We start from the raw sequence: 11,234 nt of genomic DNA on the forward strand, positions 1-11,234 counted from the left end.
GGTCACGCAACGCTTTTTTCGCGTGACCAGCTCCAATAACTGGTGTCCCGAAAACCTACCTGCGCAGTACGCCATTGAGCACCCATAAGGAGGTCGAAGATAGTAGACATAGTAGCCTCCGCTGCACATCTCCACGCACATGTCAATAGAACGGAAGCAGCCGTTGTTCCTGTTATTGACGTTAACGCACGCGGTAGTTTCCTTGGTTACCCCAATCGTGTCTGGGTGGGTCCCCCTCATCCATATCGGCGCGAAGGTTCCACACATGTTCGGCTCGGGTTTAGTGGTCGGGATCTCGCCGCCGACACTGCTAGTGAACCGATACCATCCGAGCTGAAGGAGGTAGTCGCACAAGGCGGGCTGCGGTCTTTTGTATCTGTATTTTGTGCTTCTATGCGGGTCTTTAATCGGGATGTAGTTCGCTGCTGAGCAGGGGCCGGCGGGCCTTGGGCAGCTTCTCCCGTCGGACGTTCCCGTGAAGCCAGTAAAGGCGTAAAGAACAAGGATACAAGCTGCAAATCTTCCCATTGTCAATTAGCTTTAGCGCAGAGGGAAAGAAAGAAAAGTAAAGTTGAGGGTGGCGATTTCAAAATCACTTGGGCGCATGCTCAAAATCCGGGCCACTGTGGAAGCGCAAAGCAAGACCGCACAGGCCGCGGGCGTGTCCCCTAAACCAAGACCGCATCGGCCGCGGGCATGTCCCCTAAACCAAGACCGCATCGGCCGCGGGCATGTCCCTTAAACCAAGACCGCACAGGCCGCGGGCATGTATCTTAAACCTAGACCGCACAGACCGCGGGCATGTATCTTAAACCAAGACCGCACAGGCCGCGGGCATGTCCCTTAAACCTTGATTTACCAGTTTCTGCTAAAAACCAATATGTGGGAAAATATTTCCAAACTATTAACGAATAAAAACTTTGCTATATGGCGTGAAGCACACATATAAATAGATGAATCCTCCTTCACAGCAATCACAATAAAGATACTTCTAGAGATAGAAATATACTCTTCGTGTTTTTGTACCATCCCGAATGGAATTAGAGATCAGAAACAGGATGCGGCCGAAGGTAACATCCAGGCAGCCGGCAGCGGATAGTGTTATAAGTAATCTGAATATTCCTTTAGCTAACGTTTTGCCTTTTTGTCATTTATCGGATGAAGATTTTCAATCAGCGCTTTTTGAACAGCAAAATGGCGTAATTAGATTCGATCATGATCGATTAGAAAACCTTAAATTCAACCCCTTACTTTCTGAAACAAACAAGCAACTTAGCTTATGCGTTAATAACGATCCCGATGCAAATTTCTATTCGTCGTTTTCATGTGACTACTACATCGAGGATCAATTTAACGAATTAGTGAATAGTAAGACGGAAAAGGGGTTGTCTATTTTACATTTGAATACCCAAAGTTTGTCCGGTAATTTTGATAAGGTAACCAATTTACTGCCAACACTGAATTTAATTTTCTCAATGATAGGAATTAGTGAGACTTGGCTAAAAAATGTTTGTCATTCTTGTGACATTCCAGGCTACAATTATGTTCATGAACCACGCAAAGGCAGAACTGGGGGAGGTGTTGGCTTGTATCTAAAACAGGAATTCGAATTTAAATGCCGCCCGGAAATATGCTTTTCTGATACCTGCGCGGAATTCTTATTTGTTGAAATAACTCGTCAAAAGGAAAGAAACATTATTGTTGGCGTTGTCTATAGACCGCCAGAAAAAGACGTACAAGAATTTTGTGATGAGCTAGATCAAATTCTTTTAGCCATCTCTAAAAATAACAAGTTGTGTATATTAATGGCCGATTGGAATTTGGACCTAATGAAGCATGATACCCATCGTTTAACTGCTGAATTTTTGGACATAATGTATTCTAAAATGTTTTTTCCTTTGATAACGCGCCCAACAAGAATAACTTCTCATACCGCTACACTTCTTGACAATATCTTCATTAACGACCACGATAGTTTCAGTAAAAGCGGGGTATTGTTTTCGGATGTATCTGATCACTTACCAGTTTTTACTTTACTTTCAGAAAATATTAATGTTGTTGATCACAAACATTGGACATTTTATAGAGAAAAATCCGCCACCAGCAAGGCGAAATTTAGATCTGAACTAGAAATGCACAGTTGGGATCATATCCCTGATGATGATCCTTGTAGTGCTTATAGCAATTTCTTAAATACGTTTACGAGGATTTATAACAATTGTTTTCCATTAAAAAAAGTAATAACAAAGAAAAGCATTACAAGGAAGACTTGGTTAACTAAAGGTCTCCTGAGGTCAATCAAGAAAAAAAAATTACTTATATAGACAATTCTTATGCTCTCCAACATTACGTCACGAACATCAATATAAGAAGTTTAGAAATAAGCTTAATCACATACTTAAAATAGCAAAGCGTGATTATTATGACAAAAAACTATCCGAATACAAATCCGGCGTTAAAAAAACGTGGAGAATTCTTAATGAAGTTATTAATCGTCGTCAAAGTAATTCACGTTTGCCTTCTACATTTAAGGTTGCCGGCCGTGAAGTCAGCGATCCGATGGAGATTGCAAATGGTTTTTGTGATTGTTTCACAAATCTTGGTCCCTCTTTAGCGGAGAAAGTACCATCTTCTGATAAATGTTTCTCTAGTTTTCTGAACAATGATATTCTTAATTCAATATTTTTTTTCTGATACTGATCACCAAGAAATCATTGAGATCTGCTCAAGCCTTCGTCCTGGCACAGCTGCTGGGTTTGATAATATTCACATGGATATTATAAAGCCAAATATTGATATCATTTCCAAACCAATAGCTGATATTATCAATTTATCTACTCGGTCTGGTATAGTCCCAAAGAAGTTAAAAGTGGCACGCGTTTTACCACTGTTTAAGACTGGTGATCAGGCTTTTTATGCAAACTATAGACCTGTGTCCGTCTTACCAGTTTTTTCGAAATTTTTCGAGAAAGTTGTATATAAACGGTTATATAATTTCCTGATTAAATATGATATTCTATCAAATAACCAATATGGTTTTAGAAAGAACAGCTCTTGCACTTCTTCATTTATACGATACTCTATCTAGTGCTATTGATTATAAAAAATATACTCTAGGCGTTTTTATTGATCTGTCAAAGGCGTTTCAACCGCCTTAGACATACTTTTATTTGCTGATGATACAAGTATATTTTTCTCTCATAAAAACTTAGACTCATTAAGTCTCACAATCAATAATGAACTTACCAAATTAACAGATTGGTTTTGTGCAAACAAGTTATCTATAAATATAAAAAAATCAAACTATATTATCTTTAGGCCACGGCAAAAAAGGCAAAACCTTGATATAAAGGTCACCTTAGGTGATCAGAATATAAAGCGAGTCAAAGAAACAGTATTTTTAGGTGTTATTCTTGACGAACACTTGACATGGTTACCACATATTACCAATGTCGCGCGTAAGGTTTCAAAAGCTGTAGGAATTATGTATAAAGCAAGTTTTTGCCTTTCAAAGCAATCACTATTGACGTTGTATTATTCTTTGTTATATCCATACTTGCAATACTGTGTTAGTGTTTGGGGATCCACTTATCCATCTAATTTAAATCGTATTCTTATGCTCCAAAAACGAGCAATACGTATAATTGTTGGAGCATCCTATGATGCACACACTGATCCGATATATAGGAATCTAAACATATTGAAATTCAATTATTTATTTTTATTCAAATAGGTAAGTTAATGTATCAATTTAAAAATAGGTTACTTCCCCAAACATTTAACAGGATATTTCAATTGAACTCTCAAATTCACGATTATTACACGAGAAGCTCTAACTTGTTCCATATTTCAAAGTTTAGAACAAATATACATAAGTTGCGTTAAGACATCAGGGACCTAAATATTTCAATTCATTGTCTTCTGATATTCAGTCTGCCAAAACGCTTAACTCTTTTTGTAATAAGTTAAAGACTTCTCTTATTAACTCTTAATTTTTTTTCTTTCTCGATTTGTGTTTGTGTGTGTGTGTTTTTTTTATATAAGTATGAAAAAAAATATGAAAGCTCTCCTACCAAATATTTATATGATTAATCTGACTGTCCGAACTATCAAATATGTATTTTCTGTTAAGATTTAGGAGGTCCGTCTCGTATAAGCCTTGCGGTTTCTTACGGTCCTCCTTGTCACACTATGTAAATTATTATAATTATCTTTATTTAAAAAAAATGTATTAAGTGACAAAACAATAAACTGAAACTGATACTGAAAATAGAGTGATTAGGAACCAGGGTCTGGATGTCGGTAGCCAGTTAAATCTTTTATAATTTGTCGGTAGTCAGGAAGAATTATCGGTCTTTGTCGGTAGTCGGTAAATCTAAATTAGTATTCGCTTTTGTACCAGATTTTATGTATAAACTAGATTAAACATTATTTAGGATTGAGTAGTAATTGATAACTTATTGATAATAAATTAATTATGGATTAATAATTGACAGAAAAGTTGATGCAACAGGAAAAACAGTGCATATTCTGAAATGACGTATTTTGTAGATTGACGATGGAAGTAAAGAGTAAAAAGACGGGAAATAATGACTGTAGTCGGCAAATATTTTTTGTCGCTAGTCACTAGTTTTCATGTTTTGTCGGTAGTCGGTTAATCTTTAGGCCGTTTGTCGCCAGTCGGTTAACCCCATCCAGACCCTCATGTTATGCAGAGTTATGCACTGCCTTGCATATTCCTATTATTGCGATATTGTCGTGATACTGTCGACAGTATTATTGTTTCTTTTTTTCTACAAAAAAAGCATGTTTCTAGTATAGGGTAAAGCCAGTAAGCACTCCATAGTGTTTTATTCCGTGGATTATTACGGGAACATTTGTGGGCATATTATGTTTTGGGGATCATTCGCGCGCCGGGGATCATTTGCGGTCCTGTACAGACCTGAGTTTGAGATGTGCTCGCTAAAAAACAGCTTCTGTGAGCGGCTGAGAGAGATTAGAGGGAATCAAAGTGGTTTCTAAAGACCACATTCTTATCACATCATCTTTAAGTTATGAATAGTAAGAGAAGATTTGAGATATTTGCGCCTTTTTGGTTTGTACTTATACTGTACATCTGCTTCAAAACACTCTTTTATAATGCTGAATGGATCATAAAGATCTTTTAGATACGAGCTAAGACATAACACGAATAACATAGGGACTTTTAGATACGAGCTAAAACATAACACGAATAGCATAGGGACTTTTAGATACGAGCTAAGACATAACACGAATAGCATAGGGACTTTTAGATATGAGCTAAGACATAACACGGATAGCATAGGGACTTTTAGATACGAGCTAAGACATAACACGAATAGCATAGGGACTTTTAGATACGAGCTTAGACATAACACGGATAGCATAGGGACTTTTAGATACGAGCTAAGACATAACACGAATAGCATAGGGACTTTTAGATACGAGCTAAAACATAACACGAATAGCATAGGGACTTTTAGATACGAGCTAAGACATAACACGAATAGCATAGGGACTTTTAGATACGAGCTAAGACATAACACGAATAGCATAGGGACTTTTAGATACGAGCTAAGACATAACACGGATAGCATAGGGACTTTTAGATACGAGTTAAGACATAACACGAATAGCATAGGGACTTTTAGATACGAGCTAAGACATAACACGAATAGCATAGGGACTTTTAGATACGAGCTTAGACATAATACGAATAGCATAGGGACTTTTAGATACGAGCTAAGACATAACACGAATAGCATAGGGACTTTTAGATACGAGCTAAGACATAACACGAATAGCATAGGGACTTTTAGATACGAGCTAAGACATAACACGAATAGCATAGGGACTTTTAGATACGAGCCAAGACATAACACGAATAGCATAGGGACTTTTAGATACGAGCTAAGACATAACACGAATAGCATAGGGACATTTAGTCAGCGGCGTCAGAAATGGCTGCCACTCGTATTTTGTGCCCCGTGTAATTGCTTATATATGCTTTATCTAGACCACTTGTTGACCAGCATGTGGTCCAATCTCAACCTTAAATGGCCAATTGTACTGCTGGTATATTGGTGGCCGCAGTTAACTCTATTCCGGACGTCCCACAACCATCTTGGTTCGTTCATTCCACGACCAGCGACCCGCCATCTTGGACTGGTTGTATCGGAAGCCCTCTTGAGTCATAATATCTCACCAAATCGGGTTTACGATAGCTCTACACTGAAGGCAATCAGGAAAAGCCAACCCAAACAGCGAGTGCCGCCTGAATTATGGAGCCATCTAGAAGAACTTGGTATAAGAAAGCCTTTTAGGTCAAGACGCCGACCGAAACGAGAACACGGTCACCCTGTGTCAAATACCACAGCTCAACCATCAACTGATCAGAAGAACACTGATTTCCCCAATACGATCGTGGCTAACGTTAGATCCGTTGTGCCTAAACTTGATGAATTATATTCAATCACCAAGAAATTTGAGGCAGGGTTTGTTTGCCTCACTGAGACATGAATAAATGACTCTATTCTTGATTCGATCATACAACTACCAAACTACATCTGTTTCAGAAAGGACAGGGAAACACGTTATGGAGGAGTGTGTGCTTACCTCGACTCTCGCTACCCATGTACGCGGATGACCGATTACGAAGACCCTGAAATAGAATCTTTATGGATTAAAGTGAGACCCTTTCACCTGCCTAGAACTGTATCCAGTATTCTGCTTTGAGTTATCTATCATCCTCCATCCTCCAATGCAGAAATGAATACCCGTCTAGTGGAGCACATTGAAAAGAATACTGGATCCTTTCTAAGGAACCACCCCGATGGTGTCATAGCTGTGTCTGGCGACTTTAATCCCATGAGCACTGGTCTTAAAGAGCAGTCTGTCAAGTTTAAGACTGGCCTTAGTCAAATAATAACTGTACTAACTAGAGATACTGGCACGCTTGACTGGTTTCTGACTAATAAACCTAAATTCTTCCATCCTCCGTGCCAGCTATCCAAAATTGGCAACAGTGATCATTTTGCCGTTTTAGTTAAGCCAGTCATGGAGATAATGAGTCCTAGAGCAGTTAAGAAGACAATCTGGAGGAGAGACATGCGCGAAAGTGCTATGTGTGCTTTCGGGAGGTGGATCACTGGCTTCGACTGGGGATGTGTGACCAACTTAACTTGTACCGAGGATAAGCTCAATGAGCTTTACAAAATCTTAACCTCTGCCATTGACTCTTACTTACCCTTACAGAGACTAAAGGTGTGTTGTACAAACAAACCCTGGGTTACGCCTAAGATCACAGCACTTATTTCAAAGAGACAGAAAGCCTTGTCACATCATGGAAAGGACTCCAGAGAGTATAAGGAAATGAGAAACAGGGTACAAAGGGAGTGTGTGTCAGCTAAGGAGAAGTTTTATAAGAACAAGGTTGTAGCATTAAAGGACTCAAACGTATCTAAATGGTGGGGAAGTGTCAAAAGTCTGGGAGGGCTCACTGACACGTATGAGTGGTGGCATCAGTTAATTGATAGTGACACTCCTACCCTTGAGGCCCTTTGTGGGAAGTTCAATGAGTTCCTCTACTCATTGACTGCTAACTTTGCACCACTAGAGGTACCTGTGGAACCAATACCATTCCCTGTGCCTGATGACCTTCTCATAACTCCTAGACTTGTTTATCAAGCTTTGAATAACATCCAAATCAAGAAATCCCCTGGTCCAGATCCTGTGCCAAATAGAATATGGAAGGAATTCGCGTTTGAACTGTCACCGGTTGTCTGCGACCTGTATAACTCTTCGCTGAGAGAGGGATGCGTACCAGATCAGCTGAAGGAATCAATCATCCGCCCTATCCCTAAGTGTTCTCCACCCAAGAAACTACAGGATGACTTAAGGCCCATAACGTTAACATCTCAGCTCGCCAAGGTCCTTGAAGGATTCACCCTACAGTCTCTATTTAAGCAAGTAATTGATAAGTTGGACTCTAGGCAGTTTTCTTTGAAAGGAAAATCCACCACTCAAGCATTAATTTATTGTCTGCATACAATACTTGAGTCTTTAGACAGAGGCGAGAATTATATTCGTATATTTTTTGCCGATTTTTCGAAAGGTTATGACTTAGTAGACCACAATGTATTGGTGCAAGAGCTTGACCTTCTGGCCGTAGATGCCCATCTTAAGCAATGGGTGAGTGCATTTCTTACTGCTAGACCTCAAAGAGTCATGATCAATGGGGTTTTGTCTGAGTATGTACGTCCCCATGGGGGTATCCCTCAGGGCACTAAAATCGCGCCTCTCTTATTTGCCGTCTTAGTAAACAGATTAGTAGATAACTGGCCGTATAGGGTAAAATATGTTGATGATACCACTATTTATGAGGTTGTACCAAGATGCTCGCCTAGTTACCTTCCTTTTATCGCTAATGAAATCTGTGGGTTTGCAACACAACGCGGCATGCGATTAAATCCTAGCAAGTGTAGGGAGCTAGTAATTAATTTCCTAAAATATCAACCATCTCCCACATGTGCACTCAATTTAATGGGCTCAACTATCAAAAGGGTTACCTGCTACAAGTTTCTTGGAGTTTTCATTAGTCATGACCTGTCTTGGAATAATCATGTAGAACACGTGTTCAGTAAGGCAAATAAGCGCCTGTACGCGTTAAGACTTCTCAAAAAGGCTGGCTTATCAGTACATGATTTGTGTACTATTTATTGCGCGCTCATAAGGTCTGTACTCGAGTATGCGTCGCCGGTGTGGGCTGCTCTACCGGAATACCTATCTGAGCACCTGGAGTCTATACAGAAAAGAGCTTTAAAAATCATTCTAAGGCACGAATATACGAGCTATAGTAGTGCCCTTGCCTCAACGTCTCTCCAATTTTTGTCTGAGAGAAGGGATGAAGCATGTCGGAAATTTATGGCAAGAGCTAAAACTGTTGAACCCTTAAAATCTGTGGTTAATAACATGACAACTGTCCAACATGGATATAATTTGAGATCAGGAAATGAGAAAATAATAGGACCGCAAGCTAAAACTTGTAGGTTTAGAGATTTTGTGACTGTGCGCTATTGTTAGTTTCTGTGTGACGACCTCTCACTTGTAATTCAGCCATGATAGCTGCAATGGTGTAGAAATAAACATATATATTATATGAGCTAAGACATAACACGGATAGCATAGGGACTTTTAGATACGAGCTAAGACATAACACGAATAGCATAGGGACTTTTAGATACGAGCTAAGACATAACACGAATAGCATAGGGACTTTTAGATACGAGCTAAGACATAACACGAATAGCATAGGGACTTTTAGATACGAGCTAAGACATAACACGAATAGCATAGGGACTTTTAGATACGAGCTAAGACATAACACGAATAGCATAGGGACTTTTAGATACGAGCTAAGACATAACACGAATAGCATAGGGACTTTTAGATACGGGCTAAGACATAACACGAATAGCATAGGGGCGTTTAGATACGAGCTAAGACATAACACGAATGACATAGGGACTTTTAGATACGAGTTAAGACATAACACGAATAGCATAGGGACTTTTAGATACGAGCTAAGACATAACACGAATAGCATAGGGACTTTTAGATACGAGCTAAGACATAACACGGATAGCATAGGGACTTTTAGATACGAGCTAAGACATAACACGAATAGCATAGGGACTTTTAGATACGAGCTAAGACATAACACGAATAGCATAGGGACTTTTAGATACGAGCTAAGACATAACACGAATAGCATAGGGACTTTTAGATACGAGCTAAGACATAACGCGAATAGCATAGGGACTTTTAGATACGAGCTAAGACATAACACGAATAGCATAGGGACTTTTAGATACGAGCTAAGACATAACACGAATAGCATAGGGACTTTTAGATACGAGCTAAGACATAACAAGAATAGCATAGGGACTTTTAGATACGAGCTAAGACATAACACGAATAGCATAGGGACTTTTAGATACGAGCTAAGACATAACACGAATAGCATAGGGACTTTAGATACGAGCTAAGACATAACACGAATAGCATAGGGACTTTAGATACGAGCTAAGACATAACACGAATAGCATAGGGACTTTTAGATACGAGCTAAGACATAACACGAATAGCATAGGGACTTTAGATACGAGCTAAGACATAACACGAATAGCATAGGGACTTTAGATACGAGCTAAGACATAACACGAATAGCATAGGGACTTTTAGATACGAGCTAAGACATAACACGAATAGCATAGGGACTTTAGATACGAGCTAAGACATAACACGAATAGCATAGGGACTTTTAGATACGAGCTAAGACATAACACGAATAGCATAGGGACTTTTAGATACGAGCCAAGACATAACACGGATAGCATAGGGACTTTTAGATACGAGCTAAGACATAACACGAATAGCATAGGGACTTTTAGATATGAGCTAAGACATAACACGAATAGCAGAGGGATTTTTAGATACGAGCTTAGACATAACACGAATAGCATAGGGATTTTTAGATACGAGCTAAGACATAACACGAATAGCATAGGGACTTGGAAGGGCTAATTGTATTATTGACGCTAAGAGTGTCAAATTTGAGCGATGTTTTAGGAAACAAAGCTCCTTAAAGAAAACTTTGATTGACTGAGTAAGATGTCGCCTGGACGCGGAAGTTAAAACACAAAGGTAACACAGGTTTTCGCGTTCTCAGGTTCTCTAAGCGGCCAGCTATAGAAACATAAGGCACGTTTATAAGCTGAATGAAAATATACTTAAATATCTCTAGATGGACGTTATTCCTTTTTTTGGTTGTAAAAGAATTACACACCAAACAACGCAAACATTCCTTACCATAATATGTTATAGATTCTAGACAGGCGCAAGTCACAAATAACACATTTTACTTGCCTCTTATTCGTCTAAGGAATGGCACGAGTGTTCCTGAACGTTGCAGCACCAAAAAAATTCCTTTTAAGATATCAAAATATCTTATTTGCAAACAAACCCGACCAACTATAGCTATGATAGTTTGCGAGTTTGGGTTTTGGAAAACAAGTTATCTGATATAGCCGCAACCATTCTATTCTGGACCTATGACCTTAGAAAACTAAGCTTACGTCTACATTGAATACCAGTCACAAATCATTACGTTTAATTAATTATTCTTCACGTCTAGCGGCGTTTCCATATAAGTC

The 11,234-nt window shown here is 39.1% G+C and overlaps 1 protein-coding gene across 2 annotated transcripts in view; it reads right to left on the reverse strand.

Moving 5' to 3' along the window:
• The window catches only part of LOC116608514 (von Willebrand factor D and EGF domain-containing protein-like), a 28,040-nt gene extending 27,371 nt beyond the window's left edge, over nucleotides 1-669 (reverse strand). For both annotated transcript variants that reach the window (XM_048721335.1, XM_048721334.1), the window contains exon 1: nucleotides 60-669. In XM_048721335.1, the coding sequence (XP_048577292.1) occupies nucleotides 60-528 (469 nt within the window). In that variant the 5' untranslated portion in view covers nucleotides 529-669. The remainder of the gene's footprint in view (nucleotides 1-59) is intronic.
• Nucleotides 670-11,234: the final 10,565 nt, after the last annotated feature.

Source organism: Nematostella vectensis, chromosome 14 (genome assembly GCF_932526225.1).
Source record: "Nematostella vectensis chromosome 14, jaNemVect1.1, whole genome shotgun sequence".
Taxonomy (NCBI): domain Eukaryota; kingdom Metazoa; phylum Cnidaria; class Anthozoa; order Actiniaria; family Edwardsiidae; genus Nematostella; species Nematostella vectensis.